This window comes from Trachemys scripta, chromosome 14, assembly GCF_013100865.1.
Source record: "Trachemys scripta elegans isolate TJP31775 chromosome 14, CAS_Tse_1.0, whole genome shotgun sequence".
Taxonomy (NCBI): domain Eukaryota; kingdom Metazoa; phylum Chordata; order Testudines; family Emydidae; genus Trachemys; species Trachemys scripta.
In genome coordinates this window covers 23,107,874-23,131,097 of record NC_048311.1, presented here as the reverse complement: position 1 = coordinate 23,131,097, position 23,224 = coordinate 23,107,874, and the positions used below count along the sequence as shown (strand labels likewise).

Genomic DNA, 23,224 nt, shown 5'->3' with positions numbered 1-23,224 from the left:
GGTAGCTATGTGGAGAAACTTACTTACCAGGATTAAACATTAAGAACTTAAGACTGGCCCTACTAGGTCAGACCAAAGGTCCATCTAGCCCAGTATCCCGTCTTCCAACAATAGCCAGTGCCAGGTGCCCCACAGGGAATGAACAGAACAAGTAATCATCAAGTGATCCATCCCCTGTCGCTCATTCCATTTCTGGCAAACAGAGGCTAGGGACACCATTCCTGCCCATCCTGGCTAATAGCCATTGATGGACCTATCCTCCATGAATTTATCTAGTTCTTATTTGAACCCTGTTATTGCTTTGGCCTTCACATCTTCTGGTAAGGAGTTCCACAGTTTGACTGTGCATTGTGTGAAGAAATACTTTCTTTTATTTGTTTTAAACCAGCTGCCTACTAATTTCATTTGGTGACCCTTAGTGTGTTATGAGTAGTAAACAACACTTCCTTATCTACTTCCTCCACAGCAGTCATGATTTTATAGACCTCAATCTAAAAGCAAAGCATTTATAAAGTTGCTTCATTCTTCAACCAAAAAGACCCACACCACTAAATTTCTCCAATTATTATGCCCTTCTTGGAAGTAGTGTTTCATTCCTACCAGTGCTTAGGCCTCCCATCCTCTGAAAACAATTTCTCATATTTGTGTGCATTTTAACACTTAACTTTCCTACAGTTGTAATACTTGGATGAATGCAAATGAGCTGCTTAATATTATCTTTTTCGGTACTGAATGCAGGCACTGTCACAGAACAAGCTTGAAATATGAGCTCACATTTACTTGGACCTGCATTGCTCTGTGTGATACAATACTGCCCTCTAGTGAATAATTAGAGAAATCTACCTCAGTGACACTGACTTTGAAAGATTCAGTAAAATTTCAGTCAGGGAAGATTTAGCTAGATTTCTTCAAAGCCACAGGAAGAATAATCCCTGAGCAGACATCTTATTTTATTTAAATGCATATTTCAGTCCCACAGGAAGAATTAAATGTACCAGTTTTAATTTACATTTATTGCAAATGTCAAACTGATAAGAGATTAAACATGTTTCAGATATTCTTGATTTTACACATCGATAGCAAACTCATTCTTCCATCACTGTTGGGTTTGTGCAGTCATAGGGTTTTAGACAAAACCCCTAAGAGGTAGGTTTGAGAGCAACAGTGAGATGTTTAAAAAAAATCCCTTAAATATGTATATATGAAGCAACTTCTGTTGGTGACAGAGAGATAACAGAAGTTGGTTCAATAAAAGATATTACCTCACCCACCTAGTCTCTAACATCCTGGGACCAACATGGCTACAACACCATGGAATAGGCTATGAAGCACACTAGCATTTCCTCCCATAGCTTACAGGAAAGGTTGATAGCTATAGCTTCAAAAGAGGTTGAGAGCATTAAGACTTGAAATCTGCATTTTCCCCCTACTTCAGGGATGAAAATGCTCAAAATGAACTCAATACCTTCTTTTGTACTTCCACCTTCACTGGAGACTTAACAGTGATTCCATAGTTACCAATTACTTGAGCTATTCTATGGCTAACTGATTTGTTACCCAAGTAAAGTAGAGTCCTTGATCTCTAATGTGCACTGACTCAAAAGAGGTTAGGTGTTAATTTTTCCTTCTGTAAAGTGGACAATTCTATTTAAAAGACCTCCTTGATCCACTTTAAAAAAAATTGTTAGCTAATACTTAGTGATCCCAAATCACTACAATTATGCAGTAAAAGACTTCTGTTCACCTTTATCCTTCAGTTTATGAGGTCTGGTCTATACTACCCGCCTGAATCGGCGGGTAGAAATCGACCTCTCGGGGATCGATTTATCGCGTCCCGATGGGACGCGACAATCGATCCCCGAATCGGCGCTCTAACTCCACCAGCGGAGGTGGTAGTAAGCGCCGCCGACAAAAAGCGGCAGAAGTCGATTTTGCCGCCGTCCTCACAACGGGGTAAGTCGGCTGCAATACGTCGAATTCAGCTACGCTATTCACGTAGCTGAATTTGCGTATCTTAAATCGACTCCCCGCTGTAGTGTAGATGTACCCTGACTCTAGGGAAGGAGCTAGGAAACCAGTTCAGACCAGGTAAGGAGTGAAATTAGAGATGCTGTATATTTGGCCTCCAGTGATGAAGCATCAGCACCTATACATTATCCCTGCTGGTTGACTCGTGTCTGAAAAATTTCATAGTTAGAAAGTTTAAGAGTCAACAAACTGATAGGTGGTACCTCAGGAAAGTATGTTATGATTAGCCAGTGGTTTCTGCCAAGAATTAAAAAAAAAGATAAAATTCAGATGTACAATTAGTTTTTTATAAGATGTATTTTTAGGACTGCAAGGCCAAATTAGGTTCCAATGGCCTGGAAAAATCTCTTACATGCTTAATATACCAAGCTGGCTAAAATTCAGTGTGTCGAGCTCATCTCTGGCACTGCAATACTTGATACTCCTAGAATAACTAAAAAAAAGAATTAAAGTGTTTGCTGGAGAGGGATAAATCACACGACGGGATTAGCACACCAGCCATTCAAACCCTACTTGCTTCCAAGAACACCAATTTACAAAAAAAGTTGAAAGACTTGTTTGGAAACATGTTATCAGGTGCTTTTATTAAGCAACACAATACTCACAAAAGCCACCAAACAAGCACAACATCGGAACTTATGAACGTTCATAAAAAAATACAAAAGTATTTTAAAAATCAGCAGTTTGTGTTTTTTTGAAATCAGCATACTTGTAACTGAAGATTACAGCATCTGGGGAGAGAACAGTACAAAGGAATACATTAGTATCTGCAAAACGTTAGACACCACAGAAAGTGAATGTTGGTTTGACGTTTACATATGAAGTCTGTGCCATTGTTCCCAGTTTACACTGTTCCAGGCATTTGGGTTCAGTGATCTATAGTACTGGGTTACTGGTGGAAGCCACCCAGCTGATGTGTAACAAAATGTGATGAGACTGTATTGTACATCTTTTATATAAACAGGTTGAATGGCATAAATACCACACAGACTGTCTAAATTAAACCTTTTTTTGGACACACCTAAATCAGTCAGTTATCAAATCAAGCTAAATCAATATATGCCAACTGTAAACCGATTTGTCTCTTCCCCCCACTGAAGCCTGCAGTGTAACTATTCTATTGTTTGATAATATTGAGGCCAGACTATTTACTACATTGGAGCAGGGTCTTATTTGTAAGAAAGGTGACAAGAAATTAATGACTGATGAGGTAGTATGTTGACTAGAGATCCATTGGCAGAGCAGCAGAGATCGGAGCAGTTTGTTCCTCGAACCATCATTAAATCTTGCCCTCAAGTACACACACATCATGGTGACTTGTATTACACAGAAATATGAAATACCTCCCAAAATTTCCCCCCAACACACCAAGGTGAAGTTTTAATCAAGGGAAAAGGAGCAAGATTGAAACTTATGTTTCCCCAGAATTATGCTATTGACCCAAAATTACTTACTTTTGTGATTCAAAGTAGCTTTCCTCATACTGTCTCTTAGAAATCCGAATAATGTTTCAACCTGAAACAAAAAAAAGTTAAGCACTTAAACCAAACAAGCTTACAAGTGTTATTGTAGGAGGCAGACAACTTTCATTACTACAGTGTCTGGAAACACTAGGTAGTCTCATGTATAATCCCAAACATTTCCCCCTACAATATATATTAATAGAGACCCTTGTTATATCATATATCAGGTTAGTTTGCAGGACGGTACAAAGTATATTTTTCAAATATTAACAGCTCAGGGAAGAGATGCACATGAAGAATCAACACAGATATGCTGTTCCCAAATTCATATTAAAGGAGGAAGTGACAAGATGCACACATTAAAAATCTCACTATGTAAATTAGACTTGACACAGGTTGACAAGTGTTGTGGGTGGTTATGAGGATAAGATTTACAACAGACTGCAAAAAAAATAGTTAATCTCTAGTTAGTAAGCTTTAAATAGAGGACTTTTTAAACTTGTGCCTCAAATAAAGGTTAGAGCAATTCAAACTGTGCCTTGTTCAGTCCTTGGCCTCTACTGAAACAACTATGACTGTGCTTTTTGCTATGGACATTTGACTAATAGGTGGACTATAAGCCATTTCATATTCTATTGAAATGACCACAAGATTTGCTCTTTGTTTTGTCAAGCACTGAATATAAGTCATGCATTGCATAAAAGCTAATTAACTCGAGTCTCCAATTTGAGCTAGTGCCCTAGAGAACAAAGACTATCCTTACCATACCAGTCTCTGCAGCCATTTATTCCCCTCCTTAAAACAAAAAAGTTAAGGAAGCTAATTTAATACATACCTATACAACAAAGCTTTGCCTTTGTTGTTTCCTATGGAAAAAAACCCACTTCTGGGAGAAAAATCCATAGACTGAGCAAGACAAATGAGCTTTCTTCTGAACACTGGGAAGTTTGAGAATACAGTAAGTGAAGGAATGTGTACCTATTAAGAGAAGTATATAGTTAACTATTGTAAGTTTCCACAATCCATGCAGTTTCAAAAAAATAAATAAAATTAGAAAACAATTTAGGAAGTTAACAGGATGCCTCAATGTATCCACTTGAAACCACTATTTTCACAGGAGTATATTTCAATTTAATACCAGCATTAAATTTCCAGGACATCATCCTTTTATTGCACGTTGAGTTTATTTTGAGAAAAATGAATAATCGTTACTTTAAAATGATTCCTAGCACCAGGACTAAGGACTAATATTTTGGAGAAGATTGTAGAGTTTGTTAATAGTAACTAATTTAACATTATTCATGTTACAACATGTAAACATAACACTTAAGGTACATTTAAAGCCCGTGATAAAGCATCAATATTTAATTGACTCAACCTTAAGTAGCTCTTTAAAGAGTTTCATATAGACTTATTTCTTTGACAAAAGCTGAATGTTGAAACCTTAACACTGTTGAAATGAAAGCCAGATTAGTGTTACTGAACAGTAACAATTAATACTAAAAAGTACTCAATAGGGCTGGAAAAAATCCATAGGAAGTATTACTTAGCAAGTGCCATCAGCCTGTACAGAACCTATGCTTTTATTATTGAAGTTACATTTCTAGCCTGTATGCTCAGGAAGAAACACAGAGAGAATCACATTTTGAAGCTTAAGTGATATTCTATACTATTGTCCTCCCAAGTCTGCTGGCTGATGGGAACAAGGAGGCAGCAGTAAAACAAACAAGAAATTAGCTCAATTTCATTCTGCTGTAGCTTGAGAAATCGATGAGCCACTATAGAGTCAGTCATTTGAGGACTTAATCTAACCTTTCCCAAGCCTCTTAACGGAGATCCAACATCAACGCCAAGGCTGTGGATTAGGAAAAAAGAAAAAAAAGTGATCCTTCTGACTGCCTTCAAGTAACTGAACGAAAGGCTTCAAATTTAATCAGATATCTACTTGAGTCTACGCAGGATGGTTACTTAACCTGGCGGCTACCAGCAGCCATTTCCCCTCTCACTCCACGCCTCTGCTTCACAGGTATCATGAAGGACACATCAAGCAGTTATAAACATTGGGATATTTTCTCAGAGATTCAATCTTGTGAGTGAGCAAATGCCAGTGTCTCTTCAATCTACCAAAAGTACATTCAATCGTCATTCTGCACCTGCTGAGGTGCAAGTTGAATCTTTCCTTGGTGCCGTTGAGGTGGCCAATATACAGCTTAATGAGCCAGGAATACAGGGGGTAGACTGGGTCCACTATGATCACTACTGGCATTTCAACATTGCCAAAGGTAATCTGCCCACAGGTGTTGGAACTAGGGGTACAGGTGCACCCCCTGGCTTAAGAGGTTTCTACAACATACAGTGTTTACAGTTTGGTTCAATGGCTCTCAGCACCCCCACTGTACAAACTGTTCCAGCACCCCTGAATCAGCCAGTTGGGAAAGGAAGCCCCTACTTGTACCTTTCTGAATAGTCCTGTGTTCTTAAAGAAGCGAGTATCATGCACCCTTCCTGACTAGTCAACACATCGGTGAAGCATCCCTGGTGACCCACCAGCACTTGCATAACCATAGAAAAATAGCCCTTTCTGTGGATGTAGTCTGTGGCAAGGTGGTCTGGTACCAAAATAAGGACAGGCATGCCTCAGGAATGCCTCAAAGTAAGGAGCCTCAGCTGAAGTCTTTAAGAGCTCTTTATAAAATGGAAAGAAAGAGGAAATAATATATTGTGTGCTTATTTTCTGTCCATCTTTAAAGCCTATCGTACCAAACAGAAAGCCTGGTTAACAAAGCATTAGCATCAATTTCTGAAGATCTTCTCCCACTTTTTACCCCACCCAATCGGAGTTCATATTTTTGTTTTTGTTTTCAGTTTGTCTCGACTTCAGAAGCTTCTCCTTGTTTTGTGGATTAAATATCTAGTCTAGAACTAATCCTAAAGAGACTGACAGCTCAGGTACTAATTCAAGGTATCATCATGTCACAACAGCAAATGTCCTGTATTTGAAACAGATTAAGAGATACTTTAGGTGTTCACTTATCCCTAATAAGCCACTTCTTCATAGATTTAATGGACCAATATTTCAGCAGTATTTTCCCCTCAACATTGCAAGATGCATGCATTTAAATTATACTGCTTGTTCTCTCAGTGTAGTGCTTGTCATTATCTTGGGTTTATCTTTCATAGCTTTGTGATGTGATAAAATTGTTCTGTTAAGTCATTTTATACACTGAAACCAGTCAGCTCACCTCTAATTTTCTTCCAGTCAAGCATTCTAATGACACTATGTCTGGTTTCTTTTCATTAGAAATCACAGGTTTAGCATCATTAAGCATTAATGTGATTTGACTACTACCACAGTACTAATCTAATGAATACAAATCATGTAATCTTGCCTCAGATTTACTGAGGAGGATCTCTGATATGCAGAACCAAAACCAATAGACCAAACTACATCTTTCAATATTTTTTGAGTGTACACTAATTTCAATAGCCTCTCAAACTACTACAGTTAAGAAAATGTACAATAGTACCACCCTATTTGCCTAAAACAGATAATAGCAGCATGGAGAAAGGAAGGTAGCTGAGCTTTGCTTTACCAGCCTTATCTCCATGCCAGTCACGAGCTGCACTAAGTTCTCAAGAATTCAGTTCAACCTTCCCAGCTGGTGAGTAATTACAAGAACATGAGGACTATATGTAGGGGTGTGTTACTATATCTTCCACTTAACCACTGGATACTGCTTAATTTAATTCCATTTTATTTTTTCTGAGTGTGGGGAAATCCTATTTTTAAAAGTAATTTTTAATCCAGTTTACCAATGGACAGCTCTATTACTGGCTAGAGAGAAAGAGGACAAAGGAAGAACCAAAATCCTCAAAGAGCTAGAGAAAAAAAATCCATAGAGACTGCTACAACTAAAGGCTGCATTAAAAGGCCAACAACGAAGTCTAAATAACTACTACTATGTACTTAGCAGACTGTTACCCTTAGTGTTCAGATCATCAACCAAGTAGAGCAGATCAAAGTGGGAAGAAAAAGGGTTTCCAGAAGGCACTGGAGTGAACCAGATATCAAGGTTAGGTAAGGCTCTTCAAGGCAGAGACCATCTTTAAGTTATGTATTTGCACAGTGCAAAGGAAACTGGGGCTAGGGCCCCATGGCACAACAGTACAAAGAAAAATGAAAAGTTTAGGGTGTTTGTTCCATAGGCCTAGTATCAGATAGCAGAATGAGGCCGCACAGGTGTATACCGCCGTTAATAAAATCACCTCCCTATGTCATTATCCTGTTCAATTTGGGTATTTGCATCACAGCAAACCTTTACTGAAAAGGATGAAGGCTTGACTTACCAGCTTGACTGCATCATCTGCTGCACTGGAGGCCACAGCCAAAATTTCTGTGGTGGGATTGAAGGTCAAAGATGTAGCAGCTGTAACCAAGTTCATGATGGCTTTAACTGGTTTAGGATTGGTTTCTCGGAGGCAAACATCGTGGGTATACACGTTCACAACTCCCGAACAGGAGCTAGAGAGGAAAATAATGGAGAGTCTCTTCAAAAAGACCACATGGAAAAGAAACATTTTCTCAGTTTGTGACAATTTTAGAGATTATATCAGAAGCAGTTTCATATCTACATAAACCATTCAAGTAAACCTAAGCCATTTCCCCCCCCAACTGAATATTTACTAATATCCACAGTAATAGCTAAACAAACCATTAACTCTCAAATGTGAGCCTGGGTCCTTAGTTCAAGCTGAAGAGACTAATGCTTTCAGCTCTGGAGGTCCCTAGTTCAATTCCAGGTTCTGAGGTCAGACTACATGATGATAATGGTCCCTTCTGGCCTGGTTAAGACGCTGCACACCGTGTGTAATATCTTTTATAAAAAGGCTAAGTATTGTAACCAAGAAGTAATACCAGTAAAGATGAAGTATTCTAAATTCAAGGCTATATTAAATAACTAAACATTCTGAACTACTAGTTTCCAAATGGTTACTCACTTTACAGGTCACAATTCTGGACACTTATTCTGTTCAGAAAGTCTCATCTGGAGCAGGCTACCAAAGATGTGTCAGACAACTGACAAATATTAAAAATTATTTTCTAGTTACTCATTTAAAGGATGTATGTTGAGGTTTAGATCACATCTGGAGAAGTAAAATGTACCCTTAAATAAGAATGGTCTGACTCAGTATGGTCAAAGGTCCATCTAGCGAAGTACTTGGTTTTCCGGAAGTGGCCAATACCAGGTGCTTCAAAGAGAATCAACAGAACAGGTAATCATCAAGTCATCCATCCTCTTGCCATTCTCAGCTTCTGGCAAACAGAGGCTAGGGACACCATCCGTGCCCGTCCTGGCTAATAGCCATTGATGGACCTATCCTCAATGAACTTATATAGTTTTTTTTGAACCCGGCAATTCTAATGGTCCCTTTCTGTGAAGACTGTATTCAGATCTAACCCACAATAGTTCCATACATAATACAAAACTGTTACCAGTATTCCAGCTACTGAAACCCATCTATAGATTTCCACCTCATGAAAAAAGTTACTTTGTTCAACCTACATTTACTGAAATAATCTTATCACTGAGCCAGTGAGTTTCTTCAAGATGAATCAAACCAAGGTCAAATAATATCAATTGGTAATTACTTCTACAGTATAAACTGGTTTAAAAAGGGTTTTAGGTAAAGAATCATATCCTACTCCAGATGCTTTAGTAAGTGCCAAATATTATGTTTGCTCAAATGCACTACTAATCCTGAGTCTTTAACACTGCAGCTGTATGTAACAAAGCCATAAATAGTCTGAAGGTTACATTAAAGAGACAAAACAAATTCCATTTTTGGATTCTGTCTGGTCTTAGAAGAATTAAGTCCTCTGAACAGTTATAAAAAGATGCAAGAAAAACCTTATAGAAGTTGTGTTAAAGAGTGCACTCCACCTAAAATGGACATAGTAAGGAACAAAATGATTAAAACCCAAAATTACATCTATTAAAAAACTCAGTATTTCAAATAGTATATAAAAGGAGACAAATTGAATAATTTGTAGTTTCAGAAACTTATGCACAGACAAGATGCAGGGTATTTTCACTTTACTAAATATAGGGAGCCAGAAACTTTCAATTTCTTTAAAAACCAACAAAAAGTAAATTCTCAGCCACAAAGAAAGACCCTAGTTGCTGCGTTGGGGATTAAGAGAATACAGGAACATTTTTATAAAAAACAAAACAAACAAAAAAAAAAAAAAAACCACACCTTTAAACTTTGAAATCGTTATTTCAATAAGATTCCAGTTTGATGTACCAGGCTTTAAATGTATGTCTTTTTCATATTCCTTTAAATATATTATATAATTTTTTTTTGCTCCCCTGTTGAAATTTTACTTAAGGATCTTTTTAAAGCAAGGGTAGACAGATCAGGGAAACAGTGAAACTGACTGCACAAGAAGTGCCAGCAAATGTACCAAGCAAGCAAACATTTTTCCATCAGCTTTTTTTAACTGAATTATCTTAAAAATTGAGTATTTGCTATTAGTGCAGTTTTCAAATTGTGTCTCCTTACAAATCAGTGCTATATTTAAAAAAAAAAACAAAAAAAAAAACCAAACACCCACGAGTCCAAACAAAGAATTAACTATTAGAGAAAGGAAAGAACTGGGAAGAGATTGAGGAGGGGAAAAAAAAACGAAAAACACAACACTTGAGCTGACATTTATTAACATGAAGTGGTCACAGAAATCCGGTTTGCATTTTAACAGTTCTGTAGTTAGACCATGTTAACAGTGGCTGCACTATAAACATATGCAGGAAAAAGTCAAATGTTCCTGGCATTTAGAAAAAAATCCTTATACTAGAATCTTTGTTAACAGATCACAATTCACCTACAGCTACCTGACTTTAATGGAAGGAAAAATTGAGAGATTTGGTAATATTACAGTACTATGGATACCTATGGAACACAATGGTTAGGTGTTCATGAGAAAGAACTAAGTCCATGCAGCTCTCCACCTAATAAACTCAGGCTACGTCTACCCTGGCCCTTTTGTCAGTAAAACTTTTTTTTTCCCCCCACACCCCTGATCAACACCACACACCCCTGACTGACAAAAGTTTCACAGACAAGAACACCAATATGGATAGTGCTATGTTGGCAAGAGATGCTCTCCCGCCGACATAGTTATCGCCGCTCATTAGGGTGGTTTAATTATGCCAGCAGGAGCACTCTCTCCTGCAAGCATAGAGTGGCTACACGGGAGACCTTACAGCAGGGTCTGCAGTGTACAAAGTCTAAATCTAGTCTTACCTCCTACTCTTTTACTTACCACATTGTGAACCTGTGATACCAAAAGTACCAAGATGACAGAGGGAAAAAAAATAGGACATTCAAAAACTTTAAAATGCTTAGTTTATTATCACTTACCCACATGCCACGTACTGGCCATTTTTTGATACAGCAAGACACGTTCCACGCAAACATCCTTCATCAGTGAACCTGTTTAGACAGCGCCTACTCTTCACATCCCAAATGAAAACTTCACCCTCATCTAATTATGAGCAAAAGAAAAATAAATGTTAATGTATTCTAGTGTATAAAACCTAGTAGCAATTAAATAACTATGAAAAAATTGGGCAAGATCAAAATTTACTTTTAAGATCTACTTTAGAGAAATCTGAACCATGCATGTCCAGATATATCTATGGTCTCCAAGTTTGTCAGAATAGTAGGAAAAGGCTTGGTAAAAACAAAAAAACCCCACACAGATACACCCACCCACCCCCCTGGGAAAAAAAAACAAAAAACAAAAAAACAAAACAAAAAAAAAAACAAACTGGGGCTGACTTTCAAATTTCATACTTGCAAATCAATTGTTTGTACATTCTTAGGTTAAAGATAAAGGAGTTAACACGTAAAACTAAATTAGCCTAATATGGCAATTCACTTCTATTGACACTACTTTTTGTACAAAAGGCGGCAGGATTCTACATAGACACCAGTAAAACAGTATCTAGCCAGAATTACAGGCCACTATGGTTCCCACTATGGTATGAACTAGATTTACCTAATATTAAATTCAAGTTCCCAAAACATTAAACCATGTGAGTCTGTCTTCACCCAAAACACAGCAGGAGACCCTGCCACCGCCTATCATCAGTGGCCTGAATAAACTTAAGTCTAACAGAAATCCTCCTTCTGAGGGAAAGGCAAGACCAGCTTGAAGGGATAAGAGTACAAAAAGCAAGGATTGGCAGATGCTTCTCCAACATGCCATACCAGCACAGAAAGACTTATTTTTTTCAGTATAATAAAACTGAATTTATGAGTTCCAATTACCCCAATCCCTGGTCTGAAGGCAATTCAAAGCCTATTCCTCCCTTTTATGAGACTGCATGTTAAGGGCATTTATGCAGTAGTGGACAGAGGTCCATAGTATAGTCAGGATAAACATCATGTCCAGAATTGAACTCTGGAAAGACACTGGGAGGGAATATTTTCAGGGACAGATCTGAGCCCAAGAGATTTTCATACTTCAAATATGTCTTTGATCCAGCACCATAACCAATATGACAGTGAGGCAATAAAGGTCAAGTTTCCTGAGATGCTGTGCAGCCTGTTGCTCAGAAATACTAAAAGATCACTTTGCGCAGAATTCTTTGGTACAGTTAGGATGTGTAAGTTAACATCCAACAACGCTAAAATTTGTGTTTTTTCCTACAAAGTTGATCATCAGTCATCAAGGAACCACCATTTTTGCTTAGTAGTGCCACCTTGCTTTCAGCTTCTCTCAGTTTGTCCACAATTGAGGAATGTCAGTGTCTTGACCAGAATTCAGTCTTCCATCTGTAGTGTACAGTGCACTTGGTTTTGTGTTCTAATCCACACAGCCAACATCAGCATAACATCAGGCAGCAGATAAGTAAAGAGGGAAGATATAAATCCTAAACCAGAAATAATGAGCAGCTATTTGATTCAAAGCAGGAGAGGAGAGAGTGTGTTGAATATACCATCTTCTTGTTAGAGAGTTCATTTCAAAAAGAGTAAAGAACATTGAAAACATCGTTGAATATTGTAAATTTCAGTAGTATCTCTCTCCCCCTCTTATGTGCCATAACTTCTACATTCGGAATAGCAAAAAAGTTTCATGGTGGTCAAAACTGTATTAGCAAGTGTGTCAATTCAGGCCACTAAAGCATTTCCATTAAATATTACAGAGTATGATATAAGCATTCACCTATAATGAATTTTTTAAAACAACTTCAACAGGATATGAAAAAATCTAGTTTCAATAAACTATAAGCAATACACAACTGTCAGTCAAACATTCTAGACATAATCCTTGTCATCCTTCTATTCTGCTCACATCAAACAAACTTCCTTTTATTTCCCTTCTTGCTATTTTACCCTGTATCCAACAATCCCTTAATCTTGTCTGGACACCAGTAGCAGATGACAGTATATGCCCAAAAGTAAATTAGGGTTTATATACATACTTGGGAGGTACGTGGAGTCTGAAGTTTAAGGGTATCATTTCCAAATACCATTCTTTAATAGCCTAATCAACTACAAATAAAATCCATAAATCTGAAATTAATGTTCTTTAAGGAAACTCAAATGACTTACTAGAATTTGTGTAAATTTTGCTGCTATCTGGAGAGAATGCTGATGCAACAGCCTTTCCATTTATTTTCATACTGCCAATCAGCTCCTTTGTCTAGGAGAACAAAGAGTAACATTTATTAAAACAATTATTCAGGAGACCAAGAGAAATCAGATCTTTGTCACTTGTGGAAGTCAGATACATCCCTGTTTTATTGCCTGAACTCCCACCTACCAACCCTAATATTTAATTATCAGAGTAAGTATATCAAGGAATATCTGATTCCTGCTGCATCTAGCAGGACTTCAGTTTTACAAATTAAGGCTCCAATCCTGCTCTTGCTCTTTGCAGGCACAAGGGTCCCTCTGCACAGAAACAGTTGCCCATCAGGGTCACGGGGAATGTTAATAAGAGTAGTTTATTTTATGCTATCGCATCTAACCAAGGATTCCAGATTTTCTTTTAGGCAAATCTCGCTCTAAATCTTTTCCTCACAGGCAATATATGCATAATATTTAGGACCTTTTCTGATTCCCATTATAATGCACTACATACAATTATAGAAGAATACAACAAAACTGTAAGTAGTCAACTGGGGAGTACAACTGGGTCTACTGCATATTGTGAATTAGACGGAAGTTTATTTTAAAAGGTAGCTTCCAATCCACTAGAAAACATTCCCTCCTGAAACGGGTAACTTTAAATGCTTTTAGATAAGTTCAAGACAATTGTTTTCTGCTGCTCTCTCTCTCCCAAAACTTGCTCCCACAAAAGGACAAAGTAATCACTCTTGAAAAAGGACTGTCAGATATTCAAGGGCAGGGAGGATACCTATAAAAAGGAAAAGGACAATCTCTTTTCTTCAGTTTTGTGATACCATAAAGAAAAAGTATTAATATTTCTTAAGACATGAATACATTAACTTATATTAAGTATTCAAACCTATGTCCGGCCTACTCATTTTTTCACCCTCATTTTTGACAGGGTATTTCATCTCCTTTATGTGTTTTTGGCTGGCTCCAAATACAGCATGAAGTCTGTAGTTTAATATGTAGTAGTCTATGCAAGATACATTTTCACTTCACTAAGTGAAAATGTATCAGGACAATTACGAACACAACAGTAAGACATTAAAATCCATGAGCTACTGAAATAGCTCATCCACACTCCCATTTTTCTGACACCAATATATTGTTATTTACAAGGTTTTAGGTGGGTATTTTTTGTGCTTCTCCCCAAAAAGAGTGCATTGGTGTTTTTAATGTGAACGAAAGAGCTGGCCGGAGAATGAAAACTTCTAGAAATCTACAGAGCGAAACAGCAGTGCAAGTTTATCCATAGCCCCATTAATGTGCCTCATAGTACAGGTTACACTGCAATCGACAGTATAGTTCAGTCTTCATTATGTGCTCACTTTTAGGTCCCTCCGCCAAAAGTAGTGCTAATTAGGGCCATTGGGGTAGCAATTTTTGGCGCTTGTTTTCCACTAAGCAATTGCAAATCAGTCTATCACTACCAGATGGATGGAACTTCAAAACAGAGCTGAAAAATTCCATATCCATCACCAGTGTCATGTGTTATCCAGTCCCACTACCAACCATGAGCAAAATTGTTTTAAGAAAAAATAAAACGAACTCTGCCACGTAGAACTGTTGCTTTAAAAAAAAAAAAAAAAAAAGGGTTGTATCATAAAAATAGTACACCTTATTTAGTGTGTGTCATGGTAAAGCCACTTCTTTTAAAGTACAGAAGTATTTTCAAATTCAGCAGATGCAAGAGTCAATGGTTTCCAAAGAGCTAGAGATGTTTTAGACTAGCTGTTCTCGGCCTTTTCTGTAGCGGACAACTCCTTGCTCCCCCCACCATGCCCACTTAATGTGAACTGGGTAACCACAACTCTTTGATTCTGTGACAGCATACCCACTATTAATGACAAACAAGACAGCTACCTTCATTGTCAACAAATGAAGATAACCTGAGGTCCCAGTAAGCAGCAGGAATGCTCCATCTGGAGATACTTCAAACTTTCTGATAAATTTCTCTCGCATCCCTTGGGGAAAAAAAAAAAAAAAAAAAAAAAAACTTTCAGAACTGTAATTTACACCAATGAGTTCACCACTTTGTGTATCATACATTTGATTTGGGGGGAGGAAAAGGAAATATAGACAGTTATTGTGACTGTTCAGACCTAGCTGAATCAAGCAGTAGACTTAATTGTCCCCAATGAACATGTTTTCCTCACCACCTGAGTACAGAATTTAACATGAGGTAATGTGGATTACAACTTTGCTAGAATGAAAACCAGAGTACAATAAACTGGTGTGGGATCACTCAGACCACTAATATTTATGTTTTATGTCAGAGTTAATGCTATAAAATACATGCAATGCAACATTACTTCAAGACATTTGCTAAATATAGTTTTCTGTTCATTACGCTTGTGTTGAAATTTCTGGGTCCCCCATGATCACATTACTAGAAGGAAAAAGATACAGACTTCTCACAGTGAATCTGTATCTCATAAAAGCACAGGTTTAACACTCTTTTCTTATATGGATGAGCTGTCTCTTCAAGTAATAACATCTGGCTGGCAGAGAAGCTTTAAATATTTTGACAAGTTTCATATTGTATTTGGCCTAAGCATGACACAGTTGATAGCTAACCTTGTAAGAGTTCAGACTGGGTTATTTTAGAGACTAGAGAGATGTGTGTTCAAGTTTTATTTTAACAGAATATTCTCTAAAAGAGTTCAGGCTTAAAAATAAGATTGTCAGAGAGCTACCTGAGAATATTGACGTATCAGAGTGTCAATTAGATTTTTAAGAGTATTGCAACACGTGTACATACTTACTATATACTACATTCAGAAGTGACCGAGATCTATAGTAAATCTGGATTGGTGCCATTAAGCATTTTACTTTTTCTTTCAAAAGGTTTATAATTGTAGGCCTTAAAAAGCATTGAACAGCGCAATAAAACCTCACCTCTTATTTGGTTTACAGGAATAATATTTCCACTCATCATGTCATACACATAGAACAGTTTGCTGCGTGTACCAGTAGCTATAACTTGTTCTCCATCAGCACTGAAATGAGCCTTATAGACCGGAAAGCTTTCCAAATGTATGCTCTGTATCTTTGGATTAGTTTTACCATCCACCTTCAAGAAAACAGAAAAAAAAAGGTTGTTTTTGTTCCTCATACATTCATTTGTAATGTGCCTTTCAGATATATTTCTGTGTGCAAGCACAAGAATCAAGAGTGTGTAGTCAATACCAGCTTTAAAAAAAATAGAGCACTCCATTCAATCCCAAAGAAACCTTCAAATTAAGCAGCCTGATGAAAACAAATTTCACATATTTCAGATGTGGCTAAAGTACAATAGATCACAGCTGAGAACAGTTTCCAGATAGAGGCCCTCAATTAAGAATATTCCACCCCAGCTCCAGCCAAGCAACTCAGCCAACCATAATTCCTGTGGTGACATATGGAGAGGTGATCCCAGCAACATCCTATCTAAAGCTATTTTTGGCTATATTAAATATAAAATAAGTTATGCCAACACTTTAGAAGCACATTAAAAGTGATCCACAACCTCATTGTTCATTTCACATTTATAAATTGAACACAAGCTGCTCACCTGAAACAGTGATATAGACTGATCTAGTCCAGCAGTCATAACTACTTGTGCAGAAGGATGGAACTGCACTGTTCTCAGTTTGGCATCAGAAGGACGTTCATTATTAGCGTCCAAGCAATTTTTCATCTAGAAAGAGACCAGACCAATGTGGTTGAAACGCAGCCATCAGTTCCCTATCCAACTGCATGTCCCTCCCGCAGTCCACTCATGGAAACAGGGCTTAATGGGATTTCAGCTTCATTGATCTTGTAGAGCACAGAAGTGCAGGAGGGACCTCGGGTTAACCTTGCAAATATTCTGCATAACTGTAGAATATCACCTAGTTCACACATTAGAATAAAGGTATTCTGAAGTTAGTTTTCATATCTCTGTACATTAAAGAGTGTCATCCAAAGCACACTATGGAGTAGCTGTAAATAAGGTTTCAGCTGACCTTCCATTTTAAGTATAATTTTGCATTTCCTCCACCTCAACTTTTGAAAGAAACAAAGGAATGTCAATCTTAAACGTAGCACAGCAACAACAGGGAACAATAGCCTCAGTGGTAGAGGTGAGTTCTTATATTAATATAATAGCAAAATGCAGCACTTTTTTTTTTTTTTTTAAATAATCAGGAAAGAGTTTACCCAATTTCTACAATTTAAAAATTAGCAGTCGGCTAATCTGGAACAATATAATAACCTGAAGCAGACTACTTGTTTCAATAAGAGGGTGTTTCCCCAACATGGAGTGGACCACACAGGGGGCCTCAGAGGACCAGCTGGGGGTACAGAAATCTCTCTGAATTCTTGTGCGGCAGCTCAATTTCAATGAAAAAATAAGTTTCTAGTTATTACAATTATAAAGAAAACCTTCAAAGTGTGAAACAAGAGTACTGACTGAAGAGCTTGCAGAGAACCTGAAACAACATCTCTGAGGTATGGACTGCCTCATTTATTTCAATGCGTAAAAAAATCAGATGCCAGTAATAATTAACGTTGACTTTAGGGTACTCTACTGCTCAAAGCATGTAAGAAAGGAGAGGAGATATTATGAAGACCTATACCAGTGTCTCCCAAGGTAGTGGGAGGGAAGAGAAGAGTACTGAGGACTAGTCAGGGGGTACAGATGTAAGAATTGAGATGAGTAGGCCTTGAACACCACATGACAGACTTACAACCCTGACTAACTGGCTTCATTTTCTTGGAGTGGAAGGATTTCAGCTTTCAAGAGTTTGGGAAACCCTGCAGTAAGCCATCCACACAACCACTGGCAAAAACTGCTGCCCAAGCCGCAGAATGGTACTTCTTGTGTTATAAAATAGGTATACACAGATCAACAGTAACTATATTTAAACACTGAAGGAAATGAGAGGGCAGTTTTTACCTGTAAAATGCCTCTTGGTAAAGTCTCGGACGGAGACACAAAATTGCCCGTCTTGCGGAGCAACTCATCATCTTCGTCACTGTCATCTAATTAAAACGGATTTAAAACGGCTTATTGAATGTACAATTTGTTCCTGCATCCCCACATACACGTTCTTTAACATTATTTTGTGTGTTCTCTGCAGCCGCAAGTCAAAACCATAAGCAAAAGCACAAAGCAGTAGGTATCCAGTATACAGTCAGTGTTTTCTAATTAGAATAGGAAAAATGCCAGGCAACGAATGAATCTCAGAGGTCACACAAAATAAGGGAACATGTTGGAAGAACTAAATACTTTTCTAAAATGTTTAAATATATTTACCATCATTTGCACTTTTTCTGGCTTTCTTCTCATCTTTCTGGGCCCAGAAAGGCACTCCTCCCATAGCTCGCTGAAATCTAAAAGAAAAGAGAACTTTCATATTCCCATTCTTTCTTAATGACCATCATACTGCCAAAAAATTATTTTTCAGCAATTTTCCCCACAGTAATAGGGAAGCCATTAAAACACCCTCGCAACAATCACATCACCTCACTCAGATACAGCAGCCAGAATCTTCCTTTGCTGTCTTTAACAGATCTCTTCTACTCCCGCTTCCATTAACTGAATTCAGTACATAAAATCTGTAAACAACCTAAACCATATGACATATACATATATAAAATGTTCTCTCCCTCAAAAAGTGAGGGAAATCTAGTTTTGTTAATTGCATGAGAAGTTAGGTTTTCAAATGCTTGAGTAGTGCAGTGATTATTTTAAACCTGAGTAAAATACTTAGCCATTTATGTAAAATTCAATTTATACACAGACTTGCCTACATAGCTAAGTTTACAGGCATACAAAGGGTCCTTAAATGGAAGGTAACACAAATTTGCAATAATAAGGGCACAAATATTATGCTAGTTGCATAATACTTCTGTTCGGTTCACAATTCAAGTCTTTATTAAACAATGCAATTTTTCCTGCCTAAACTACAATGTGAATTGATGTATTAGTCTTTCTTTCTTATTCTCAATTGTTCTGTTGCACATAAAGACAACTAACATGTTCCCCCTCTAGGGCTGGATGCATTTGATTGACAAAGCAACATATCTAGTTACATAGATTTTATGAAGCCTAAATTTGTATACTATCTGCTCTACCATGTTGAATAATGGTAAGGAAGCAGAAACAAGACTGTCTGCCAAGGACAAAAGCAACACAATTACAAGCTAAGAATGTAGTTTTTTTCCCCCCATTATACTGGTTATTTGTTAAGCCCTAACAACATGGGTTGATGCTGTTGGGCACACTAGCTTTAAGGAATTTAAGTTATTCACCTAAATTCCTTGGTCAAAAGGCGAAAAGAGCATCTTAAACGCTCCTAATGGGGGAAACTCACTTGACCACAACATATCTAATCTCATGTTACTAAAATTAGCAGCAAATTTATGTTAACATAATCAATTAACAATTGTTACTGTTCTTGAAGCCTCCTTTGAACTTTTTCTTTGGAAAGCTTCTTCTCTGCATCACTTTTCATCATGTCTTTCCGATAACGGTGGGTCATGTCAATTCTAGGAAACAAAATCATATTCTCAATGTTAAAGCGTTGCAGAAAGCGTATTAACAGTCCTTATTTTCTTTAAGTCTTCAAGAAGCAGCCATTTAAAATAGCAGACTTGGTATTTCTTCCAAGTCTTAAAATCAATATCTCTATTTTCCCATTTCCATCATTACAACATTAGGAGCTTAACTCACATTTCCTCGGCTTCGTCTTCATCATCCACCCATGCTGGTTTTTTAGATGGAGGGAAATTATCTTTTGCTTCATTCTCCACTTCTGAGTCACTGGAGTCTTCTTTTAGAAGATTTCCTGTGACTACATCAAGCTTAAAAAAAATCCATATAATTGGGTCAAAATATTGGTCAAAAATAACAATTTTACAACTTTGAACAGTGAAAGTTTTAAGACATTTCTCCGCATGCGGAGAAAAATCAAGAACAAAACAGTAAAACCACTCTCCCAGAGTTGGAAGGCTGGGTGGGCAGCCAAGGGGGATACAGAGAGTGTAGTTCCTTCCTCCACCGCAAGCCAGCCCCCCTCTCCTCCTGATATTTATCTATCACCTCCCCCAAGTGCCCTCCCTGATGGGAACGGGAGGGACACCTACCTCCCCTCCCACAGTCCATTCCCCACTATTTCTCATAAAAGGTGAAAGTTTAGAGAACCGTTTAATTTATTCTAGAAAATACACATTAAAAGAATGCTTTTGCTACTGACAGACTAGCCTAAATCCACAGGTTCCAGAAGTATAAGATGCACCTTTAAACAAGCTTTTCAGTAATTTTCAGCTGTATTCCTATATTTCTTTTATTCTTAATGCCCTGTGCACCATGGGAATAAAGGGTAACTCTCCACTAGATCTGGGAATTGTTTCCACCTCTAAACCCATGTTCACTATACCCAAGTGCCTGTAACACTAGCCACTACAACAGGGGCAGTCAAACTAGGGATCGCGACCCCTCAGGGGGTCATGAGATTATTATAGGGGGGGTCGTGAGCTATCAGCCTCCACCCAACCCCGCTCTGCCTCCAGTATTTATAATGGTGCTAAATATATAAAAAGGGATTTTTAATTTATTGGGGGGGGGGGGTCACACTCAGAGGCTTCCTACGTGAAAGGAGTCACCAGTACAAGTCTGAGAACCACTGCACAACCTCAAGCAATTTTACATTATACTTAAAGCTACTCAGGAATAAAAATCATATATAACTTTAAAGAGCTTTAGACAGCTCCCTATCCCATTCTAGTCGCGCTGTGCTGTGCCAGCCTTGCAAGGCAAACAGCCGGCGAGAGGCGCTTCAGGCCCCATCGCAGCAGGGGCCGGGACGCGGGCGCCAGGTCTCGGAGGGCTGGGCGGGCAGGCAACGGGGATACGAAGAGTGTAGCTGCTTCCTCCGCCGCAAATCAGCCCCCGGCCCCTTTTCCAAGCGCCCTCCCTGACGGGACGGGAAGGGCCGGGCACCTACCTCCCCCCGCCTGCCTCACCTGCTTGCCCAGACCCCGCAATCGCTCCTCCTCCTCGGCGTCCTGGCTGCCGCCGAACACCAGCTCCTCCAGGCACCGCTCCACCACCGGCTTCCTGGCCAGCACCCCCAGGTGCCGGGCGCGGCGGGCCTCCTCGCCCCCATCGCCGGGGTCTCCCGTCCGCCGCCGCTTCTTCTGCGCCCGGACACGCTTCCGCGCGGGGCTCCGACTCGCGGCCGCAGAACCCGCCGGCTCCATCTCAGCGCCTAGCGTACCGACAGCCGAAGCCGGCGGCGTCCCTCGCTAACCGGAAGCGGAAACAGAAAGGTCTGTTTCCCACGTGACCAAGTACTGAGCTCACCAGCTGCCTCTTTCACGTGATTCAGTCCGCTTCCCCTTCACTTAAAACAGTCTCACATGACCCCTTCTCCCCCTCCCTTCCACGTGATAGGCTCCCAGGCCGGACTATTCTATTGCCCATACGGAAGGGTCCAATCCCACTTATAACGACTAATCTTCCAGACGGTAATACTGGGCTCAGAAGCAGCAAATCACGTGAGCCAGACAATTGCCAGGCTGTTTTAGCATGCCGCTTCGCACCCCCCCTCGCCACAAAATGGTTCCGTCCAGAGGGATACGGCGAGCGAGGAGGCTCTGAAGACCTGGGGACCCAATGAGAGCGCGCGGTGGGCTGGGCGCGGCGCGTGCGCGCTGCCGTTATGCTAATGTTGTTGATATTCTGGGCAGGGAGTTGAATTTCTTTCTCTGCCTAAGTGAGAGGCTGAACTTTCCAGGCCACCTCCTGTCCCAGCCGGGCCCTGCCCCTCGGAGGGGAGGGGGGAGAGAAGAAAGGGGCTGAGCAGAGAGGAGGGGGGGAGGGGGGAGAGCAGCAGGCATCCCCTGCCCATGAGGGCCTGATGGAAAACACAAAGGACCTGGTGAGTAGCACAGCCCCGGGGGGAGGCAGGGCAGCGGCCGCCGCTGCGGTGGGCTCGCCTGGCTTACCGGGGGTGTGTGTGTGCAGTGCTTGTGGGGAGCAGCCGTGGGGCTGCGGGGACGGGGTGCAACAGGGGCAGTGCGGGGGCGGGAGGAGGGGGCTCGGAGCTGATTAGGTGGGGAGGGCAGCGAGCAGCCGTGGGAACAGTGTGGGAGGGAGACGGAGCTCGCCTTGTGTCTGGGGGCGGGAGCGGAGCAGCTGTGCTGGCCGCAGCATTGGGGTGGGAGGGGAGCAGCCAGGAGCACCCTCGCGCTTCTGTTGCTGTTGGTTCGTTTGTCTGTATTGGCTGGAGGCAGGGGGCAAAGCGGAGGGGACCCGCGGCGGCAGCAGTTTCCCCGTGTGCAGGTGGGAGGGGAGGAGAGGGGAGGGGAGGGAGCCGCCGGCGCACGAGGGTGCTGGCGGGGGAGGAGTCCGGGGACAGCACTGGGGCTTTGTGTGAGAAGGGAAGAGAACCGCAGCGCTCACAAGCTCGGGCTTGAGGCTCCTTTGCGCTCCTCTTTTCCGGATTCTCCGCCCCTCCCGGCCCCCTCGTGTGTGCCTGCGGGCAGGGGAGGGCTGCAGCTCTGATCCCGGGGCTGCTTCGCTGCACGCTTTTGTTGCGATTCCTCCTGCGGTAATTTCCAGGCTTTCCTTAGTTCCTGGGAGAGCTCGCGCTAGGAGTTTTAGTCGTGCAACTTTAATCTGCATAGCAGCTCTGGAGCACACTATGCCACCAGAGTAGGTTGCAGCAAATGCAGAGTAGGTTACATACATTGGATATAGAATTACCAGAAGGGACTCCTGCTGGGACAGTGAATGAGTGAAGTGGAGGGGAGTGTTCCGCGGTGTTATGAGAGAGACTTTTAATATCTCGCTGAAATACATTGCAATATCTGTCATCACCAGGAGAGAAACTGGTAATGTGGGGGAGGACAGCACAACCCTGCTCAGACAGGTTACCATTTGTTGTGATCCCTTCTCCCTAGAAGATTGTAGTAGGTTGCAGGTCTCTGCAGGCTCTCCTGACAAGCAGAAACAATAGCAGTGGGTTGGGTTTTTTTTCTTTTTATCGTTATTTGAACAATTCAGGCTTCTCCTGATTCCC

At 40.2% G+C, this 23,224-nt stretch overlaps 2 protein-coding genes across 9 annotated transcripts in view; one reads left to right on the top strand and one right to left on the bottom strand.

Annotated features, from left to right (window-relative positions):
- Positions 1-2,593: 2,593 nt before the first annotated feature.
- UTP18 (UTP18 small subunit processome component) lies at positions 2,594-21,486 on the bottom strand. The gene is made up of 14 exons (XM_034790549.1): positions 21,165-21,486; positions 19,873-20,003; positions 19,593-19,688; positions 18,454-18,530; positions 18,094-18,179; positions 16,729-16,854; positions 16,074-16,248; positions 15,039-15,139; positions 13,113-13,203; positions 10,914-11,037; positions 7,839-8,013; positions 4,327-4,469; positions 3,481-3,543; positions 2,594-2,759 (listed from the first exon to the last, which is right to left on the bottom strand). The coding sequence occupies exons 1-13, from the start codon at positions 21,399-21,401 to the stop codon at positions 3,519-3,521; spliced, it is 1,587 nt and encodes a 528-aa protein (XP_034646440.1). The 5' UTR covers positions 21,402-21,486; the 3' UTR covers positions 2,594-2,759; positions 3,481-3,518.
- Positions 21,487-21,649: 163 nt separating this feature from the next.
- The window catches only part of MBTD1 (mbt domain containing 1), a 58,154-nt gene continuing 56,579 nt past the window's right edge, over positions 21,650-23,224 (top strand). For 4 of the 8 annotated variants that reach the window (XM_034790545.1, XM_034790544.1, XM_034790542.1 and 1 more), the window contains exon 1: positions 21,989-22,081. In XM_034790545.1, the coding sequence (XP_034646436.1) occupies positions 22,061-22,081 (21 nt within the window). In that variant the 5' untranslated portion in view covers positions 21,989-22,060. Of the gene's footprint in view, positions 21,669-21,858; positions 22,082-22,467; positions 22,486-22,595; positions 22,754-23,224 lie in introns of those variants that run through there. The other 4 variants (XM_034790546.1, XM_034790543.1, XM_034790547.1 and 1 more) reach the window with 4 other exon arrangements.

Coding starts and splice junctions, on each gene's coding strand:
- UTP18 (XM_034790549.1), bottom strand. CDS start 21,401: ATGGAGCCGGCGGGTTCTGCGGCCGCGAGTCGGAGCCCCGCGCGGAAG. Junction 16,249..16,728: donor AGTCTATATCACTGTTTCAG/GTGAGCAGCTTG, acceptor GTTTTCTTGAAG/GTGGATGGTAAAACTAATCC. Junction 11,038..13,112: donor CAAAATTTACACAAATTCTA/GTAAGTCATTTG, acceptor GCTCATAATTAG/ATGAGGGTGAAGTTTTCATT.